This window comes from Nycticebus coucang, chromosome 14, assembly GCF_027406575.1.
Source record: "Nycticebus coucang isolate mNycCou1 chromosome 14, mNycCou1.pri, whole genome shotgun sequence".
NCBI classification, from domain to species: Eukaryota; Metazoa; Chordata; class Mammalia; order Primates; family Lorisidae; genus Nycticebus; species Nycticebus coucang.
In genome coordinates this window covers 66,718,789-66,741,646 of record NC_069793.1, presented here as the reverse complement: position 1 = coordinate 66,741,646, position 22,858 = coordinate 66,718,789, and the positions used below count along the sequence as shown (strand labels likewise).

General features: G+C 39.8%; 1 protein-coding gene and 1 pseudogene across 5 annotated transcripts in view; one reads left to right on the top strand and one right to left on the bottom strand.

Annotated features, from left to right (window-relative positions):
• RAB6A (RAB6A, member RAS oncogene family) overlaps window positions 1–22,858 on the top strand; it is a 97,732-nt gene that overhangs the window by 21,444 nt on the left and 53,430 nt on the right. For 3 of the 5 annotated variants that reach the window (XM_053560637.1, XM_053560636.1, XM_053560635.1), the window contains exon 2: window positions 21,769–21,827. In XM_053560637.1, the coding sequence (XP_053416612.1) occupies window positions 21,769–21,827 (59 nt within the window). Of the gene's footprint in view, window positions 1–1,550; window positions 1,644–21,768; window positions 21,828–22,858 lie in introns of all 5 variants that reach the window. The other 2 variants (XM_053560639.1, XM_053560638.1) reach the window with 1 other exon arrangement.
• On the bottom strand, window positions 9,834–10,725 carry LOC128564811 (dnaJ homolog subfamily C member 14-like; annotated as a pseudogene).

Here is a 22,858-nt window from a genome sequence, read left to right as displayed (position 1 = left end):
TTAATAATGTTTGTTCGTTGCTCTAGTTTGTACTCCAATATTCTCTTAATGGCACACAAAAACACACAACAGTAATGCATACCACTCAGCAAGACACTACCACACGTCAACGTGAACACAGCTATAGGGCATCAAAATACCAAGGTTATGAAACCTTATTGTGCTGTTTGTATAGTCCTGCCAACTTAAGCACACAGTGGCAAGTTTGTGAACTAATTGTCAGGCCTCGTATATAAATTCACTGGTTTGGTTTTGGGATTTCTGTTCTGCTGGTTGGTTTAGTTACTCTTGCAACAATACCAAACTGTCTTACCGTAACTTAATATAAAAGTTACTGAATTCTGGGCGGTGCCTGTGGCTCAGTCGGTAAGGCGCCGGCCCCATATACCGAGGGTGGCGGGTTCAAACCTGGCCCCGGCCAAAACTGCAACCAAAAAATAGCCGGGTGTTGTGGCGGGTACCTGTAGTCCCAGCTACTCGGGAGGCTGAGGCAAGAGAATTGCTTAAGCCCAGGAGTTGGAGGTTGCTGTGAGCTGTGTGAGGCCATGGCACTCTACCGAGGGCCATAAAGTGAAACTCTGTCTCTAAAAAAAAAAAAGTTACTGAATTCCCAGGGGGCAGATCCTTCCACTTTATTCTTTTTCTTTTCTTTCTTTTTTTTTTTTTTAGACAGAGTCTCATCATGTTGCCCTTGGTAGAGTGCTGTGGCATCACAGCTCACAGCAACCTCACACTCTTGGGCTTAAGCGATTCTCTTGCCTCAGCCTCCCAAGTAGGTGGGACTACAGGCATCCACCACAATGCCTGGCTACTTCCACCTTATCCTTTATTCAAGAGCACCTTGGCAATTTCTTAGTCTTTTGCAGTCATGGGGAGGTTTTTAAATTATGGCCTCAGTTTTGTAGTTACAGTATTATTAAGATTTTCTTTCTGTTATTTATTTTCCTAGGACTTTGTACATTTCATCTAATATTTCAAATTTATTAGCACAAATTATTCATGTACTATTTCAAATTTATTAGCATAAATTACTCCAGTTACATCTGCAGGATCTATAATCATACGTCCATTAATTAATTTTTAATACTGGTTATTTGTACATTCTCTTTTTCTTTAAAAGAGACAGGCTTGGCTCAGCGCCTGTGGCTCAAGCAGCTAAGGCGCCAGCCACATACAACCTGAGCTGGCGGGTTCAAATCCAGCCTGGGGCCCACCAAACAATGACGGCTGTAACCAAAAAATAGCCGGGTGTTGTGGCGGACGCCTGTAGTACCAGCTAGTTGGGAGGCTGAGGCAAGAGAATTGCTTAAGCCCAGGAGTTGGAGGTTGCTGTGAGCTATGATGCCATGGCACTCTACCTAGGCTGACAGCTTGAGGCTCTTTCTCAAAAAAAAAAAGAGGCAGGCTTTGGCTCTGTCATTCAGGCTGGAGTGCAGTGGCCTGATCACAGCTCATTGCAGTCTAGAACTCCTGAGCTCAAAATGAGCCTTCCGAATAGCTAAGCAGGTGTTGGCTACCATGCCTGGCTAAGTTTTTTATTTGTTTTGTAGAGATGGGGTCTTGCTGTGTTGCTAGACTGATCTCAAAATGCTGGCCTCAAGCAGTCTTCTGCCACAGACTCCCGAAGTGCTAGGATCACAAGTGTAAGTCACCACACCCAGCATCTTGTTTCTCTGTTTTTTTTTTTTTTTTAAGACAATCTTACTCTGTTGTCCCAGGCTAGAGCACCATGGTGTCACCCTAGGTCACAGTAACTTCAAACTCCAGGGTTCAAGCACTGCTCCTACCTCAGCCTCCCAGGTTGTTGGGAATACAGATGTCTGCCACAACATCCAGCTAATTTTTCTATTTTTAGTAGAGAGGGATCTCACTCTTGCTTAGGCTGGTCTTGAACTCCTGAACTTAAGGTATCCACCCACCTTGGCCTCCTAGAGTGCTAGGATTATAGGTGTGTGATCTACTGCACCTGGCCCTTTTCCCACTTCTAGAAATATTTACATAGCTTATTAATTTTTAGCTTTTTCCTCTGAAATATGCTATACACAAATTGTGTATATAATTATATAAATTTCCCTATAAGTATTAACATAGTTTTTTTTTTTAATTTGATACATACTCTTTTTAATATTTAGTACAGAATGTTTTCTGATTTCTATTGTGACTTTTCCATTAATCTGTTGGTTATTTAGAAATATAACCAATGTTATTTATGTATTTATTTAGGGATGAATCTCACTCTGCCGCCCTGGCTAGAGTGCCATGGCATCATTGTAGCTCACAGCAACCTCAAACAAACTCTTGAGCTTGAGTAATCTTGTCTCAGACTCGCAAGTTGCTGGGACTACAGGCTCCTGCCACTATGCCTGGCTAGTTTTTCTTTTTTTTGTAGAGACAGAGTCTCACTGTACCGCCCTCGGGTAGAGTGCCGTGGCGTCACACGGCTCACAGCAACCTCTAACTCTTGGGCTTACGCGATTCTCTTGCCTCAGCCTCCTGAGCAGCTGGGACTACAGGCGCCCGCCACAACGCCCAGCTATTTTTTTGATGCAGTTGGCTGGGGTTGGGTTTGAACCCGCCACCCTCAGCATATGGGGCCGGCGCCCTACTCACTGAGCCACAGGCGCCGCCCAGTATTAAGTGTTTTAAAAGGAATGGCTAAGACTCCAACCTAGAAACTGCCTCTCTCCAAATTGCTTATTTACTGAATAGACTTTTGAGATGAGAGAGTTAGAGAGACCCTGTAACTTTAGGGTTATTCCTACCTGTGACTCATTACAGATTTGCTTTTCTGATTTGTTTTTGAAAAATTTAGGTGATCTCATATAGAAATAGTTACATATTTAAATGTATTTCTTTTTACATGTATTCTAGTTAAGATTGGAAAAATATATAAAGCTCCATTAGGGAGCTCTCTAATACAGGGTAGCCATTGTGGTTGTCAGAGGCATGAGATATCATCATCTCTGTCTCTTCTTTCTTCCAGTTAACCTCTTCTTCAGATTTTAAAGTCATTTTCTATGGAAGTTTTTCCTTACCTTTCAGCCTCATTGTAGAAGACTACTCTCACGACCTACTTTTTATAACACTGCAAGAATTTTTTTTGTCTCCTTCATTTAACAGGGACTATGTTATATTATTATATGCCAGCATTCGTTCAGTCCCTGGCATTTTGTATGTACTCATTAAAATGAAATATAAGTGAATAGGATCACTTTCTGTTATATTTGCCTTGGGCTACATGTGTTTCAAAGATAGAGGCCTATTGTTTGAATTAGATTTCATATCTAAGGTGTTTGCCCATGGTTGTTAATAAAATAGAATATGAATTCCATTGAGGTCATTGTCATGCCTGGTCTTCACAGAATTGCAAGAGGGTGTGATTAGTGTGGTGAAGAGGGTCTTAATTCAGAAATGTTATTATAAATGTTGGAATTGGGCTAGAATTTCTATTTTGTTTCTGGAGGTGGCATTAAAGTAGTATTGTGAATGTCATTGTAGTTTTTTAGAGATTCAGATATATGCATCAAAATGTTCAATGTTATTTGAACATTTTATTATACTCTTAATCCACAATAAGCACCAACATGATGCTGAAAGGAAATGCTCTTTGGAGCACTTCAGATTTCAGATTTTTAGGTCAGGAATACTTGTGATATAACACGTATATTCCAAAATCTGAAATCTGAAACATCTGGTCCCAAGTTTTTTGTGTTTTTTTTTTTTTAAACAAATCACAGCAAATTTTTACTGCTTAATATCCAGTGTAACATCATAGCACCACCCAAAGCCCTCGCCTTTCCCTTTAACCTGGCCCCAGGGGTACTCCAAATCAGAAAAACAAAAGTAAGCCCACATCCCTGCTCCTCTGGAAGAGGGAGCCTTGGCCTGGAAGCACCTTCCACAGGTGTTAGCAGGTAAGAGAGTGGCCAGAAAATGAGCTTTCGGGTTCTAACAACAGAGAGAACATGTAGGCAGGGGCAGGGGTGGGGAGGGCACAAAGGGAGGAAGGAAGGGTGGAAGGGAAGTGCACTATTTGGGAGACCAGAGTCTGGTCATCCAGGAGATGTACATAGGGGCTTCCTAGCAGTAGGGCCCTTCCTCTTGCTCGTTAATGCTTATACAGCTCATGGGACAGACTGGCCTGGCACTGGATATACCACATGCAGCTATGCAAATGCTGGCTTTTTTTTTGTAGAGACAGTCTCACTTTATCACCCTCGGTAGAGTGCCGTGTCACACAGCTCACAGCAACCTCCAACTCCTGGGCTTAGGCGATTCTCTTGCCTCAGCCTCCCGAGTAGCTGGGACTACAGGCACCCACCATAACACCCGGCTATTTTTTTTGTTGCAGTTTGGCCGGGGCTGAGTTTGAACCTGCCAGTCTTGGTATTTGGGGCTAGTGCCTTATCTACTGAGCCACAGGCGCCGCCTGAACTGTGCAAATGCTGTAGCTCCAGCTTATTAGCTCACTAGTGGGCATGACATTGGGCATGTTCTGCTTGTTAAACACCAGCAACACTGAATTTCACAGCTCATGTTCTGCAGCATCTTTTGGAGTTCATCAGCAGATTCCTGGATCTACTCCTGTTCATGATTGTCTATCACAAAGGTGACCCCTGAGTGTTCTGGATGTAGAGCCACCGCAAAAGCCTAGTCTTGTCCTGTCCTCCGACATCCCAGGCTGTGAAACAGATGTCCTTACATTCCCTGTTTCTACATTGAAGCCTGTGGTTGGAGTGGTGGTGGCATTCTCCCCCAACTTGAGTTTGTACAAGATTATGGTCTTGCCAATCTCATTCAAACCAACCAACCATGAGAATCTGCATCTGGAACCTTGAGCCTGGTCTCAAAGATTTTGGATAAGGAATAATCACCTGTAGTTGTCTTGTTTGTACCTAATTTTTCTAGGAAACTTACCTTTATTATTTATTTCTGAGACAAAGTCTTGCTCTATTGCCAGAGCTAGGGTGCATCCTTGTTGCTCCTTGCAACCTCAAACTCCTAGGCTCAAGGGATCCTTCTGCCTCAGCCTCCCAAGTAGCTGAGACTACAGGCTCACCTAGCTAAGTTTTCAGGTTTTTTTTTTTTTTTTTAATTTTAAATGTCATACCTTTTAATATTTATTTATTTATTTATTTAGAGACGTAGTCTCTTCCTTTGTCGCCCTCAGTAGATTGCTGTGAAGTCACAGCTCACAGCAACCTCAAACTCTTGGGCTTACGTGATTCTCTTGCCTCAGTCTCCCAAGTAGCTAGGACTATAGGGAGTAGTCCTGCCATTAAGCCTGGCTATTTTTTTGTTGTTTTTATAATTGTCATTGCTTAGCAGACCTGGGCCAGGCTCAAATCCACCAGCCCCCGTGTATGTGGCCGGCTCCCTAACCATTCTGCTACGGCTACCGAGCCAGTTTTTCAATTTTTTGTAGAGATTGGGGGGTTCTATTTTGCTCAGGCTGGTCTTGAACTCCTGGCCTCAGACAGTCCTGCCTTGGCCTCCCATCAAAGTGCTATGATTACAGTGTGAGCTACCATGCCTGGTTGAAAACTTCTTTAGATTTTTTCATCCTACCTTTTGGATTTTTACTATTAGAAATCATTTTGCTATTATTTTCTTTATTGATTATAGAGCCAGTTTTTCTTGATTATGGATGATGAGTAGGTATTTTTGCTTTAGCCAAATGAGGATAACAAAATCAGATAGCTTTTTTTAAATTTGATTTTTACATTGAAATATTTTCAACCAGGGCGGCGCCTGTGGCTCAGTCGGTAAGGCGCCGGCCCCATATACCGAGGGTGGCGGGTTCAAACCCGGCCCCGGCCAAACTGCAACCAAAAAATGGCCGGGCGTTGTGGCGGGCGCCTGTAGTCCCAGCTGCTCGGGAGGCTGAGGCAGAGAATCGCTTAAGCCCAAGAGTTGGAGGTTGCTGTGAGCTGTGTGAGGCCACGGCACTCTACCGAGGGTGGTACAGTGAGACTCTGTCTCTACAAAAAAAAAAAAAAAGAAGAAATATTTTCAACCATTCTCTACTGCACTAAAATGTCTATAGGAAAAATTTGAATAGATACATAATATTGTGTACCTTATGAATGTGTCATAATTTAAGTAAGCAGGGCCCTATTTAAAAGTATACTGTTTCGTACTCTACCCAGGGCAACAAAGTAAGACTCTATCTCTAAAAAAAAAGCATGCTGTTTTTAAATATTATTATTACAACTAGTGTTATACCTGAATATCTGTGCATATACCTCTGATTATTTCTTTTGGATACCTGTTTAGATCAATCTGCATGCTGGATTGACTGTGTGTTACTATTTTTAATAAGTACTATCAAGTGGGCCCCAGCGTTGCCCCAGTACTAGATTATACTCCCACCTCCTACAATATGAATGTGCCTATTTTCTAGTAACTTTACTAATACTGGAATTTGAAATAAAAAGACCAAGATATTTCTCCTATTTTGTTTTGTTTTATTTATTTATTTAGAGACAGAGTCTCACTATGTTACCCTTGATAGAGTGCTGTGGTGCCACAGCTCACAGCAACCTCAGACTCTTAGGCTTAAGAGAGTCTCTTGCCTCAGCCTCCCAAGTAGCTGAGGCTACAGGCGCCTACCACAATGCCCAGCTATTTGTTGTTGTTGTAGTTGTCGTTGTTTGACAGGCCCGGGCTGGGTTTGAACCCACCAGCCCTGGTGTATGTGGCTGGTGCCCTAACTGCTGAACTATAGGCATTAAAGCCCTGTTTCTCCCATTGTAAATAACAAAAAATAGTTAGATGACCTAACATGACACATCCCATTTAGAATTGATAGGCTTTGTTCCTCCATGTATTACCAGTTAGCATTTATTCAGTTAATTAAATTTCTTGGATTGTGGCAGGATAATGCTAATCTCTGCCTCCATTTCTTTTGCTTTCTCTTCTCTTTGTGTCTCTTCTGTATCTACCTTTCCCTCTTATAGGGCCACCAGCAATTGGATTAGAACATCCCCTAATCCAAAATGACTGTATTTTAATTTGATTATATTAGTTTAAAATAGGCAAGACCCAATTTCTAAGTAAGGTAACATTCACAAGTTCCAGGTGTATATGAATTTTGTTGGTAAAGTATTCCACCCAGTTTGGTAGCTTTTTGGAGAGCGAGGAGGGCAAAGTTGGGGTGTTTATTTTTGTTAAGAGTGTTGGGGTCTGATACAAGATGGCTGTTTTTTTCCCTTTTTTTTTCTTTTTCTCCTACAGAGTCTCTCTGTGTTGCCTAGATGAGAGTACACTGGTATGACCACAGCTCATTGCAGCCTCAAATTGCTGGACTTTAGTGATCCACTTGCCTCGGCTTCTAGAGTAGCTAGGACCACAGGCATGTGCCACCACACCCAGCTAATTTTTTAAATTTTTTTCTTTTTGTTTGTTGAGACTAAGACTCACTCTGTGGCCCAGGCTAGAGTGTCATGGCATCACCCTAGCTCATAGCAACCTCAAATTCCTGGGTTCAAGCAATCCTCCTGCCTTTATCTTCCAAGTAGCTTGTACTACAGATGCCTGCCACCACACCCAGCTAATTTTTCTATTTTTAGTAGAGACTGGGCTTCACTTTGCTCAGGATGGTCTCAAACTCCTCACCTCAAGTCATCCTCCCAGTTTAGCCTCCCAGAGTGCTAGGATTACAGGTATGAGCCACAATGTGCTTGGCCACTAATTTTAAAATATTTTGTAGAGCTGGGGGGGGGTCTCACCATTTTGCCCAGACTGGTCTCCAGCAATCCTCTTGCCTCTGGCTCCCAAAGTACTGGGATTAAAGGTATGAGCCACTGTGCCCAGCCTTGTTTTGTTTGTCTGTGAGATAGAGTCTCTCTCACTCTGTTGCCCAGGCTGGAGTGTAGTGGCATGAGCATAGCTCCTTGTAACTTGAATTCATGGATGCAAAGGATCTTATTTTATTTTTCTTCTCATTTTAATTTTTCTTCTTAATTTCTTTTTATTTATTTATTTATTTTTTTTGGCCAGGGCTAGGTTTGAACCCGCCACCTCCGGCATTTGGGACCAGCGCCCTACTCCTTGAGCCACAGGCGCCGCCCATTCTTCTTAATTTCTTTATTGATATTTTAGTTATTTCGTTTTGCGTTTCTTTTTTTTTTTAGTAGTTGTATTAGGGCTTGCAATATGCATCTATAGCCTCTTACAATCTGTAGTATACTGTTCACATAAACTATATAAGTATTGTTGTATGTATTTCCTCCTGTCCTTTGTGTTATAGTTGTCATATATTATAACTATATATGATATAGACCCTATATTACTCTAGTTTTTAATTTAAAAGAGTTAATATATTTTAAATAAATTGAAAGAATATATAATCTCTATTTAGCATTTATAATTGCTGTATGATGTAATTTGCTTGAACAAATCTTTTAAACTTTTTTTTTTGTTGTTGCAGTTTGGCCGGGGCTGGGCCCGAACCCGCCACCCTCGGCATATGGGGCTGGCGCCCTACTCACTGAGCCACAGGCGCCGCCCACAAATCCTTTAAACTTTTTAAAGACAGATTCTTAGCAAGGAATTCTCTTACTTGTTTATCTCTAAGAGTCTTTATTTAACTTTCATTTTTAAAGGGTAATTTATAGGAAAAGGTATTTTTAGTTTGAAAAACTTGTTTTCTTTAAGCATTTAAAAAATGTCATTCCATTGTTTTTTGTCCTCACTTTCTCTATGAAGTTAGTGAAAATCTATATTCACTCTCACTCTGCATCCTTCCCCATTTACCTCCCATGTGTAATGTGGTTTTCCCTGGTTGTTTTCAAGTTAGCCATTTGCAAGGTATGATTTTCTGCCTATTTACACTGCTTGGAGTTCATTGAGTTTCAAGGATCAGTAAGTTCTTATCTTTTACTATAATGAGAAGTTTTTAGTTATTATTTCTGTAAATATTTTTCCTTATTTCTTTCTGGTTTATCCTCTTAGAACTTTAATTATACATATGTTAGATGACTTAATCTGTATTCAGCTTCATTTATTCTTTCCTCTGCCATCTGCAGTCTGATATTAAGTTTAAACAGCTAGCTACTTTTCCTTAACACTCATTGCAACTACTTAAGAGTTTATATTTGGTTCTTTTTTTCTCTTTTTTGGGAGAGATTTTCCTTCTGGTCATTTCTTTTTTTTTTTTGAGACAGAGTCTCACTATGTCACCCTCAATAGAGTGCTGTGGTGTCACAGCTTACAGCAAGCTCAAAATCTTGGGCTTAAATGATTCTCTTGCCTCAGCCTCCCAAGTAGCTGGGACTACAGGTGCCTGCCACAGTGCCCGGCTATTTTTGGTTGCAGTTGTCATTGTTTAGGAGGCCCGGGTCAGGCTCGAACCTACCACCCTCAGTGTATGTTGTTGGCGCCCTTACTCACTAAGCTACAGGCACCGAGCCCATTTCTGTTTTTTATTTCCCCCTGTTATATATTTATAGAAAGGTAATCCCCTGGCTTTAAATAAATATATACATACAAATATGAACAAACTTTAAAAGAATACAAACCCTTGGGTCACAAGGGGGCTTCTGGAAATCCCCTTATCCTTCTCCCTTACCCAAGGACAGTAGGAATGAGTCTCCTTTTTAAAAATTACTAATTTTGTCCATCTTTGCAGCAGTACACCTGAAATTGAGTGATTTACCAAAAGATGAAAGTCAGAGGGAAAATTCAGTTTCCACTCTCTGAACTCTGTTTATCTCCTATAATTAGGGTTACATGCTTTCTTGTTCTTTTAACTGATATATCAGGGTAAAGTCTTCCCCCCTGAAATGGGTCAACAAATAATATAGACTTATAGTTTAAAAACAGGGCAAGGAGTATCATCTGTTCTAAAAGCAAATAACGAGACAAAGGTACATATAGACCAGGAAAATCTCAGTTCCCACACCTCAAAGGGATATATTGCCCAGGCCCTAGGTTCTTTGCTTTAGCCACTCTCCATTTCTTTGGTATTTCAGAAGACAAGATTCAGTTACTAGGTGTTAGGGGACAGGGGAGAGTGGTTTAGGTGCTTCCTATGAGTACTGAGTAATGGTTTAAGCTTAAATTTTCTCTTTTTAAAATGTTTAAAAATAAATCAAACTCTATCCTGTGCTGTACAGAGCCCATTTAACTCCCTAACATTGATTTGAGGAAAGAAAAGAAGATGTGTCAATGTTGGAAGGCCTCCTTACCTTCTTCTGCTGCTTTGGTTTGGCTTCTCCCTTGGGTACTGTGCTGTTAGGCTTAGAGGCTACAGTGGCCCCAGGGCCAGACTGAGGTGCTGCAAAGAAGTTCCCACTGGACATCTGGCTTGGGGTACTTGAAAGATGTGCTCAAGGATTCCTGAAGGTCAGCAAGAGGAATATCTGTGGTGGGTCTCAGCGTAAGGGACTCTGTGGTATCTGGAGATATGCCTTCACCTTGATATCTAGCCCACTCTGTAATGTCATACATCTTTCCCTCTATCAGTGCAAAAGTAGGTGATCTTGAGGCCCAACATCCTTGACTCTGCCCAAAAGTCTCCTTCTTCAGCAGAATGTAGCCTGTTACATTCACCGCAGTATCTGGCATGTTTAGGTTCCCTGTCTATTTCAAACCTATGCTTTCCTTGACGTCGGTAACACATAGTATTCATTGCCTCCTTGAGGTCATCTTATAGCTTGGACAGAAACTCGTTCACTGATTGGCTCAGCTCATTCTCTGCCATTTGTTTCATCTCACATTCCTTCCACCTTTCAGCATTGCTGACAATGTCACAGGTTACCCGCAATACTTTGAAGATCTCTTCAGCCCAGGGATGATGTTTTTTGTCAGGGTGAACAATCACCACCAAGCTGTCCATAGGCCTTCTTCACTTCACTGTCTGATGCTGTAGCTTTAACCCTCAGCACATGGAAAGGATTAGTTCATCCTTAGGAACCTCAGCCATGGCTAAGAGTCGAGACTGGCAGTAGCATTTACTAACTACAGGTATATTCCCCTGCATAGTCCTTTGTTTAACCCAAGGCAACTCCAGCTAGCCCAACTGAACAATTCTTCATCAGCTGCTGCCATGGCTTGCTCTCTCTCAACAGTGTCAAGCAAAGCTGCAAGGCAGTAGAATCTAGCCCAGAAAAGAGCCAGGTGGCTGTATCCCTCCAGCCTAATTGGTCACCCAGTCCAACTATAGACAGCCCCCCAAAAGGGCCAGAGCCAGAAGCAGCAAAATACCCAATAGCCTAAGAAAGCTGGTAAACAGCTTGCCCCATAGTAAAATCCCTGGTTTAGAAATTGTAACCTCACCTAGGCCCAGTTCCTCAACCAACCCTGTCCACACTCCTTCCCAAATTCAAAAAAGGTTGAGATCACTGCTTTTCAGCTGCCTGCATGCATATATGAGATGGCCACAAGTTTCTACATACTCTCCCATCAATACCAGCAGTTCATTGAGCCATCAGAAGCTGGCCTGTCCAAGCTGACATAGTCCCTCTGCTCCCCACAATTCCAGTCCTCTGTGCTTATATGCCTGACTTTGTTTTCAGCCCAAGTGATGTCCACCAGGGGACCTAGGATCTCTACATTCACCTTCCTGAGCATCCTTCTTGGTGCTGTTATCTGTGGGGTGGGGGTTTCTTTCCACTAGACACATGTAAAAAAATCACTGGAGAACTTAAGACATTCCTTATCATCATATTCCTTTTCCAACTCTTCATTTTTCCCCCAAGGCTGGAGGAGTACAGTGGTGGCAAAAGCTGCTAGAAGAGCCATCTCCTCTGTCAGAGTAAGGCCCTTCAGGGATTCCTGGGGTACCCTGGCAGTTATAAGCTGGTGGAATGGAAATAAAAGAAGGGTTCCCATTCTTCTGGTAACTGGCCTCAATCTCTCTTGAGAGTTCCTGGTCCATTCCTGACTGTTCTGCTGCCTCACTTTGATCAGGGTCCTCTCCATCCCTAGATGGTCCTGGACTTCTTTGGTAGGTTATGGCTTGAATCTGACCAGTGGGCTGGGTTTGGGGGCTATGTGTATTTAGGACCAGAGTGCTCTGTGAGTCAGCAGGTACCATGAAGAGCAGTATCTATCCTGAGTCTTGAGAATGAAAGTATTTCAGGTCCACAGAGGGTCCTAAAGTCCTGAGGGAGGCACCACCACTGTGGTGGGCTCCACACAACCTTCTTTCTCCTGGGTGTTTCAGGGCCTTGACCCCAGGGCTTCCTGAAAGTCTTAGGTCACAGCCATCATGGCAAGTTCTGATGCTGAAGAGCAGTAATAACTCCTGGAGCAGTTGGGCTTGGGGCTTAGGGAAGCTACCAGAGCAGCTCCCCAGCTCTGCCTCCCACTCAGATTCTCCTTTCTGGTCATTTCTTATGTGGGTATCTTTCTTTAATTCAGAGAGCATATCTATGATAGCTGCTTTTTTTTTTTTTTTTTTGAGATAGTCTTACTTTGTCACCCTCGGTAGAGTGCTATTATATCATAGTTCACAGCAAGTTTAGACCACAGTAAGTATATTCTTTCTTTTACTCTTTTTTTTTTTTTTTGATCAACATAGTTTAAGTGTGCTGTGCAAGTTTAACTATAGGTTCAAGTGTGCCGTGAGATAAAAAAAAAAAGGTAGAAAAACACTGCTCTAAAGAGTTTTTTTTTTTTTTTTTTTTCTTTTTTCAGTAAGGCAGTTAACTGGGTTTCAAACTCTAAATTCCCTTGTGGAGGATAGTAGCTAAAGACTCTGCTCAGTTTTTTCAACATCCAATTGCTACTTTTTTTGCTTAGAACCTGAAGCCTCCCTAACATATCTTCATATGCAGTTTAAGAAATCAGCCAAAGATTTGGACATGTTTTAATTTTGTAGTTTTTTAGATTTGTTTAGATTTTGTAGTTCACTTTCTTTGTAGCTCCTTCCCGTCCTTTTCCTCAAACTTTCCAGCTGTTCTGCAAACACTGAACTTTGTCGTCTGATTCTTCAAGCTGTCTAGGTTGTGGGCTTCTGCTTTCAGAAACATTGATTGGGTAGTATTTCAGGCAGATTTTATAGACTGGCAGATCTGATCTATTGCCATTTTTCAAAACATGAAGGTTGGGTAGGTGATGTAACATAGCTCGTCTGCCATTCTGGCCATGCTACTTTTAGAAATACAGGGTGTACAAAAAAAAAATGTATGCATATTTTAAGAATGGAAAAAAACTATATTAAAATTGTCACATTCAATATATACCGATAGCAAAAGATGAATACAAGTCATGTTTGAGCACTGCTTATAAGTGCAGAAGTCTATTGTGATTTGAATATGACAATTTTAATACAGGTTTTCCCTTTCTAAGACTATTATAAAAGCTATGATGACACCACTGCACTCTATCTAGCCCAGGAAACAGAGCAAGAGCCTGACTTAACTCCTCTGCCAAAATATATAATTTAAAATTAAATAAAATTAAATTACAAACATGAAGAGGAAGAAAAGCATTATGAACTCAGAAAAAAGTATGGGAAAAAGAAAGCATATAAAATATATAATAAATACAAAATAGTATGTATATAATATACATAAAAAATTTTATGTGTATGTATTTTAACATATTTCATAAAATTTATAAAATAAAAGAAAAATATATTGGGAAGAATATAGTCTTCTGTTAATAGTGGTATGTAATCACATTTTAGCCGAGAACTAACTGATTAACCCTGGGCAGTTTACTAAACTTCCGTGAGCGTCTACCTTTTCTTAAAAAATAGAAATAAAATTTCCTCTCATATACTGGTTATCATAAACACCTAGTATAATACACGATGCAGATAATTTTATTAAAAATGTGGTTTTTGGGCGGCGCCTGTGGCTCAGTCGGTAAGGCGCCAGCCCCATATACCGAGGGTGGCGGGTTCAAACCCAGTCCCGGCTGAATTGCAACCAAAAAATAGCCGGGCGTTGCGGTGGGCGCCTGTAGTCCCAGCTATTCGGGAGGCTGAGGCAAGAGAATCACTTAAGCCCAGGAGTTGGAGGTTGCTGTGAGTTGTGTGATGCCACGGCCCTCTACTGAGGGCCATAAAGTGAGACTCTGTCTCTACCAAAAAAAAAAAAAAAAAAAATGTGGTTTTCAGGACTGGGTGTAGTGGTTCATGCCTGAGAGGCAAAGGCGCACAAATTGCTTGAGCTCAGGAATTCAAGACCAGCCTGAGCAAGAGCAAGACCCTGTCTTTACTAAAAATAGAAAAACCAAAGCAAGAGGATCACTTGAGCGTAAGAGTTTGAGGTTGCTGTGAGCTGTGATGATGCCATGGTACTCTTCCTAGGGCAACATAGTTAGACTGTTTAAACTAAAAGAAAAAATAAACAAAACAAAACAGTGTGGTTTTACCTTATTTTGCATCATTCTGCATAGAGACCAAGCCCACAACCTTGACTTTGCAATCCAGAGACTTTAATTTGTGGTCCTTGTATTTAAGAAAAGCCATTGTCATTGGGAATCTTTTAAAATATAAAGTATATTATTAACTTTATTGTGTTTTATAATAGCAGTAATTATAAAGACATTACTTAATTAAAAATAAGATTTACTTTGAATACCCCTAGATATATATTATTTACCTTTGATTATTAAGCAAATCATTACTAGTTGGCATACTGTTTTACAGTAAGTTCTGGGGTAAACAAGAACAATAAGGTTACAATACACACTGTTGAAGAATATATTCAATGCTTAATATTGAATTTTTAACCCTTTGAATAAAAACCATTTTTAACAAACAAGCTATTTTGTATTTATTATATATTTTATCTGCTCCTTTGTTTTTCCCACACTTTTTTCTGAGAAGTTCATAATGCTTTTTTTTCTCTTTGTTTTCACATTTTAAATAATACTAGTGTATATATTATTCCATACTTTACTGTGAATGATTCTAGAGTTTTGCCTTTAAGTACCTATTCTTACATGTAAAAATAGTTTGGAAAAACATATACCAATGTTTTAACATTGATTATTCTATACATAGGTGGTAAGGAATATAGGAAGTTTTCTCAATGTTCTTGACCTTTTCTGCACTGCCTGCTTCACAACATGCGTTTTTTTAAGCAAAAAAAGTTAGCATTTTTCAAAACAAAATTAAAACTGTATGTACTATTTACTAGTAAAGAACTGCTTAGGTCAAGTCATTACTTAATAAAGAGGTTTCTTCCCTGTTGGGCCTTGTGGTTCATGTTTGTAATCCAAGCACTCTGGGAGGCTGAGGCAGGAGGATCCCTTGAATTCAAGAATTAAAGGCGAGCATGAGGAAGAGGGATGCTGAGTCTCTACAGTAAAAATTAGAAAAATTAGTTGGGCATGGTGGTGTACACCTGTAGTCCCAGGTATTCTGGAGGTTGAAGAAGGAAGAACACTTGAGCCCAGGAGTTTTGAGGTTGTGGTGAGCTACAGTGATGCCAGGGAGACAAAGTGAGACTTAGTCTCATTAAAAATAAATAAATAAATAAGAGGCTTCTAATAGCCGGGCATTGTGGTGGGCGCCTGTAGTCCTAGCTACTCCGGAGGCTGAGGCAAGAGAATCGCCTAAGCCCAAGAGCTGGAGGTTGCTGTGAGGTGTGACGCCACGGCACTCCACTGAGAGCAACAAAGTGAGACTCTGTCTCTTTCAAAAAAAAAAAAAAAGAAGAAGCTTCTTCCTAAATGTCAGTTTGCTTATAACTAGTATCTAGGGGAACTAGTTATAGCTCTTTTCTTCAACCTGCTATTTTAGGGTCTCCAGAATAGGACAGTTGAGGGTGGATAATTTTCTGGGACTCTTCTGTTTGGCCTATTTTTTTCCCTTTGGGTTTTCATGTGGCTTATGAACAGAGGGAAATGTAGAGGTCAGAATCTGGTTTCTAAACATTGGGCTGAAATCAAAAGTTACTTAAATTCATACAAAAACATGAATGTTTTTTATCCTCCCAAAAAGTATTTACATTTTGGGAAGCTCTAGAGATATTCATTTATCCAGTCCCTTTCTAATTGAGAACGATTTCTTGTATTCGTTTAGTATTTATTGAGTCTATGCCAAGCTACTGGAAAAACAGAAAAATAATCAGATCTGGTTTTTGTCCTTGAAACGTGTACAATGGTCAAAAATTGTTAGCATTCTATTATTTTTGCCTGGTGGCACTTTAGATTAACCTTAAAAATATCAATACAAAGTAGAATTATGGATGTTTGGAATTGTCCTGCCAGAAAAGTAGAGAGATCTGTTTCTATTTATTTATTTATTTTTGAGACAGAGTCTCACTTTCTTGCCTCTAGTAGAGTACCGTGGTGTCATAGCTCACAGCAACCTCAAACTATTTGGTTCAAGCAATCCTCTTGCCCTCAGCCTCCCAAGTAGCTGGGACTGGGACTATAGGAGACTGCCACATGCCCAGCTATGATTTTTTTTAGAGATGGGGTCTTGCACTTACTCAGGCTGGTATGGAACTTGGGAGCTCAAGCAGTCCACCTACCTAGGCCTCCCAGAGTGCTGGGATTACAGGCGTGAGCCACCACGCCTAGCCTAGCTGTTTCAAAACAGATTGTTGTGTTAATTCTTTCTCTTCCAGGGGTTTCCAGCTTTTTTTACTTTTTTGCTGTTCATTGGAAGAATAAAAGTTATCTTGGGTCACACATGAAATATATAGACACTAACAAAAGCTGCATGTGGTGCTGGTGGCAGGTTGGACAACCCCTAACAATCTAGTAGTACTAATCCTCATATCCCTCTAGGATTCTCTATCTTTTGTTTTTTTGCTCCTGCAGATTATACTTTGAGTCACTAAATGAAGTAGATTTGAGCCTCTATTAGTTCTTTTGTTAGGACTCAAGTAATTATCTCTTTGAGTCTTTTGTAAACTAGGGATGTCAACATAATTGTTTTCCTCCCTCCTGTCTTTTCATTGTCCTCTACTCATACATAACTACATACTCTTTTCCTGTGCTCTTAATTTGAGAGATTGCTGTCTTTTATTAATGGAAATCATGTTTTCATGAATCATGTACTGTAAACAAACTCATGAACTGGGCGGCACCTGTGGCTCAGTGAGTAGGGCACTGGCCCCATATACCGAGGGTGGCAGGTTTGATACTGGCCCCAGCTAAACTGCAAAACAAACAAAAAAACCCCCTGGGTACATGTATATCATGGAATATTATGCAGCCTTAAAGAAAGATGGAGACTTTACCTTTTTTGTGTTTACATGGATGGAGCTGGAACATATTCTTCTTAGCAGAGTATCTCAGGAATGAAAGAAAAAGTATCCAATGTACTCAGCCCTACTACGAAGCTAAATTATAGCTTTCACATGAGGACTATAACCCAACTATAGCACAAGACTATGGGGAAAGGGCCAAGGAAGGGGAAGGGAGGGAGGAGGTTAGGGTGGAGAGAGAGTAATGGGTGGGGCCACACCTACAGTATCTTAGAATGGGTACAGGCGAAACTTACTAAAGGCAGAATACAAATGTCTACATACAATAACTAAGAAAATGCCATGAAGGCTACGTTGAACAGTTTGATGAGACTATTTCAGATCGTATATGAAACCAGCATATTGTACCCCTTGATTGCACTAATGTACACAGCTATGATTTAACAATAAAAACACACACACAAAAAGAAAACAAACACCACTACAATAAAACAAATCTTACCAAAAAAAAAAAAACAAAAAACCCAGGCTTTGTGGCAAGTGCCTGTACTCCCAGCTACTTGGGAGGCTAAGGTAAAAGAATTGCCTAAGCCCAAGAGTTGGAGGGTGCTGTGAGCTATGATGCCACAGCACTCTACTGAGGGCGATAAAGTGAGACTGTCTCTAAAAAATAAAAATAAAAAAACTCAGGAACCAGCTTATGGAATTGGAAAAAGAACAATCTAATCCTAAACCCAGCAGAAAAAAATAACCAAAATTAAAGCAGAGATTAATGGAATTGAAAACAAAACAATCATTCAGAAAATTAACAAAACAAAAAGTTGTTTTTTTGAAAAAAGTAAATAAAATTGATAAACCTTCGGCCAGATTAACTAGAAACAGAAAAGTAAAATCTCTAATAACTTCAATCAGAAATGATAAAGGGGAATAACAACAGATACCATACAGATACAAGAGATCATTTCTGAGTACTACAAGAAACTCTATGCCCAGGGCGGCTCCTGTGGCTCTAAGGGGTAGGGCACTGGTCCCATATGCCAGAGGTGGTGTGTTCAAACCCAGCCTCAGCCAAAAACTACACACAAAAAAGAAACTCTATGCCCAGAAATTTGACAATGTGGAGGAAATGGATCAATACCTTGAATCACAATACCTCTCCTTTAGAATTAATCAGGAAGAAATAGATCTCTTGCACAGACTGATTTCAAAAACTGAGATCGAAGAAACAATAAAAAAAATCTCTCAACAAAAAAAACCCTGGTCTAGATAGCTTCACACCAGAATTTGATCAAACCTTCAAAGTAGAGCTCATACCCATACTGCAGAAATTATTCCAACAAATTGAGAAGGAAGAATTCTTCCCCAACATGTTCTATGGAGCAAACATCATCCTGATACCAAAACTAGGAAAAGACTCAGCTAAAAAGGAGAATTTCAGACCAATTTCACTAATGAATAGAGATGCAAAAATTCTCAATAAAATCCTAGCCAATAGATTACAGCTATAAATTAAAAAAATCATACATTGTGATCAAGTAGGTTTCATTGCAGGGGCGCAAGGCTGGTTTAACATATGCAAGTCCCTAAGTGTAATTCACCATATCAACAGAAGCAAAAACAAAGACCATTTGATCCTCTCAATAGATGCAGAAAAAGCATTTGATAAAATTCAGCATCCTTTTCTAATTAGAACACTTAAGAATTTAGGTATGGGGGCACATTTCATAACCTGATTGAAGTCATCTATGATAAACCCACAGCTAATATTACACTGGACGCCACTACTATTCAACATAGTGCTGGAAGTTCTAGCCAATCCAATTAGGCAAGAGAAGGAAATAAAGGGCATCCAAATGTGTCCAGAGGAGGTCACACTCTCGCTGTTTGCTGACGATATGATCTTATACTTAGAGAACCCCAAAGACTCCACCATAAGACTCCTGGAAGTGATCAAAAAATACAGTAATGTCTCAGGATATAAAATCAGTGTCCACAATTCAGAAGCCTTTGTATATGCCAATAACAGCCAAGATGAGAAGCTAATCAAGGACACAGTTCTCTTCACAGTAGCTTCAAAAAAAGAAAGAAAGAAAGAAATAGCTAGGAATATACCTAACAAAAGAGGCGAAGGACCTCTACAAAGTAAATTATGAAACCCTAAGAAAAGAAATAACACAAGATATTAAAAAATGGAAGAACATACCATGCTTATGGCTGGGAAGAATCAACATTATGAAAATGTCTATACTACCCCAAGTAATCTACACATTCAGTGCAATCCCCATTAAAATACCATCATCATACTTTCAAGATTTAGAAAAAATAATTTTTCATTTTGTATGGAACCAGAGGAAACCCTTATAGCCAAGGCAATTCTTAATAATAAAAACAAAGCCAGGGGTATTATCCTACCAGTCTTTTGGCTATGCAACAAAGCCACGGTGATCAAAATTGTATGGTATTGGCACAAAAATAGAGACATTGACATTTGGAACCAAATAGAAAACCATGAGATGAAGCTAACTTCTTACAGCCACCTGAACTTTTTTTAAAAATTTATTTATTATTGGGCGGCGCCTGTGGCTCAGCGGGTAGGGCGCCGGTCCCATATGCCGCAGGTGGCGGGTTCAAACCCAGCCCCGGCCAAATTAAAAAAAAAAATTTTTTTTATTTATTATTAAATCATAGCTGTGTACATTAATGCAATCATGGGGCATCATACACGGGTTTTATATACCATTTGGCATATTTTCATCACACTGGTTAACATAGCTTTCCTGGCATTTTCTTAGTTATTGTGTTAAGACATTTATATTCTACATTTAGTAAGTTTCACATGTACCCTTGTAAGATGCACCGTAAGTGTGGTCCCACCAATTACCCTCCCTTTGCCCCTCCTCTCCCCAGCCACCTGAACTTTGATAAACCAAACAAGAACATACACTGGGCAAAAGAATCCCTATTCAATAAATGGTGCTGGGAGAACTGGATAACCACATGTAAAAGACAGAAACTGGACCTATGCCTCTCACCACTTACAAAATTTGATTCAAGATGGATAAAAGATTTAAATCTAAGGCATGAAACAATAAACATCCTCAAAGAAAGTGTGGAAAACACTTGAAAATATTGGCCTGGGGCAAGATTTTATGAAGAGGACTTCCGTGGCAATTGCAGTAACAACAAAAATAAACAAATGGGACTTAATTGAACTGAAAAGCTTGTATTGCTAAGGAAAGAACAACCAAAGCAAACAGACATCCTTCAGAATGGGAAAAGATATTTGCATATTATGAATCAGACAAAAACTTGAAAATTAAGATCTATGGGAAACTCAGATTACTCAACAAAAAAAGACCCAACAATCCTATAGGTCACTGGGGAAGAGACATTAATAGAATCTTCTCCAAAGAGGACAGATGAATGGCAAATAAATATATGAAAAAATGTTCATCATCCCTAATCATGACAGAAATGCAAATCAAAACTACCCTGAGATATTACCTAACCCCAGAGGGAATGAGGCACATCACAAAGTCTAAAAGCTGCAGATGCTGGCATGGATGTGGAGAGAAGGGAAGACTTTTACACTTCTGGGGTGGGGCTGCAGACTAATACAACCTTTTTTGAAGGCAGTATAGAAAGAATCCTCAAAGAACTCAAAGTAGACCTCCCATTTGATCCTGTAATCCCATTACTAGGCATCTACCCAGAAGAAAAAAAATTCTTTCATCATAAGGACATTTGCACTAGACTGTTTATCACGCTCAATTTACAATTGCCAAAATGTGGAAATAGCCTAAATGCCCACCAACCCAGGAATGGATTAACAAGCTGTGGTATATATGTATACCATGGAATACTATTCAGCCACTAAAATAGACAGAGACTTTACATTCTTTGTATTAACCTGGATGGAGGTGGAACACATTCTCTAGTAAAGCATCACAAGAATGGAGAAGCAAGAATCCAATGTACTACATTCTTGGCTTGGCGTCCATAGCACAGTGGTTACAGTCAGTCCACATACACTGAGGTTGGCAGGTTTGAACCGGGCCCAGGTCAGCTAAAACAACAATGATAACTGCAACAACAACAACAAAAATAGCTGGGCATCGTGGTGGGTGCCTGTAGTCCCTTGGGAGGCTGAGGCAAGAGAAGTGCTTAAGCCCAAGAGTTGGAAGTTGCTGTGAGCTGTGATGCCATGAAACTACCAAGGGTGACATAATGAGACTCTGTCTCAAAAAAAAAAATTCAATGTACTCTATTCTAATATGAAGGCAGTAGATGAGCTAATACAAGGGACGGTAGGGGAATGAGTGAGGAGGAGAGGGGAAGAGGGAGGGGTAGGGGAGATCACGGTGTATGGCATACCTCTTGGAGGTAGGGCACAATTATAAGAGGGACTTTATGTAACAAACACAATCAGTGTATCCTCATTCTTTGTACCCTTGGTGAATCTCAAACATTAAAAAAAGCAAAATAAAAGATCGTGTTGACAAAGTTGGCACCACATGATTTAAAATTACTGTTACTAGAACCATTGCTGATGCTTTCCATTGAATTTAATTGCACTTTTCTATAGAATTGCCTGAGAACCTAATGTAATGTGTTCACTGAGCAAATCTCTTTTTTCCTTTCATTTCAGTTGGAAAGACATCCTTGATCACCAGATTCATGTATGACAGTTTTGACAACACTTATCAGGTATTTTGTTTTTGTCAATTTATTAGTTGTCTCTTTTGTGTTATAAATAATACTCAAAGTATTTTTTAAAAATTGACTTATTTGCATGCAGTTATGGATGTAAAAGCACTTTCTGTAATCTGTAAAATGCTATATAAATACAAAGTATAAATTACTTTGTCCACCATCTTCAACTTTATCATGTGATTTTTTTTGTCTTCTTTTACAAAGTCTGTCAAAATATTATCTCTGATACTATCTGGAATGGAATTAGAAGTGATGGTAGATATTCTCTTAGAGATTTTTTTCTTTTGAGACAGAGTCAAGCTGTTGCCCTGGATAGAGTGCTATGGCATCACAGCTCACAGCAACCTCAAACTCTCTTGGGCTTAAGCTATTCTCTTGCCTCAGCTTCCCAAGTAGCTTTGACTACAGGCACCCGGCACAACTCCCAGCTATTTTTTGGTTGTAGTTGTCATTGTTGTTTTGCGGGCCGGGGCTGGATTCGAACCCACCAGCTCCGATGTATGTAGCTAGCACCCTAGGCACTTGAGCTATAGGCGCTGAGCCATCTGACAGAGATTTTATCTAAATCTAGGTTTCTGTGATATTTTTATTTACATTTGAATTCAAGAATAAATAAGCAATGAAATTAAAACAAACAGAGGGAAATTTGAGACATTCATAAATATGTGGACACTAAATAATATATTAAATAATGAATGTCAAAGGTCACAAAAGAAATTAGAAAATACTTTGAGATGAATAAAAAAGAAAGCAGTATACTAAAATGTTCGTGATACAGCTAAACCAGTGTTATACGGAAAAGAAAGACATTAAATTAATAACATAGCCTTTCACCTTAAGAAACTAAGAAAAATCAAACTAAACCCAAAGCAAGCAGAAGAAAGAGACTATTTTAAAATTTAGATTTTATTGTTCATTTTAGTATGGCTAGTAGATCAGGATATGATTGTCATTGAAAAGACAGTGTGTTAAACTCACGGATGCTAGGGTAAGGGCGATGGTATGCTACAGGGAAAGCACCAGAG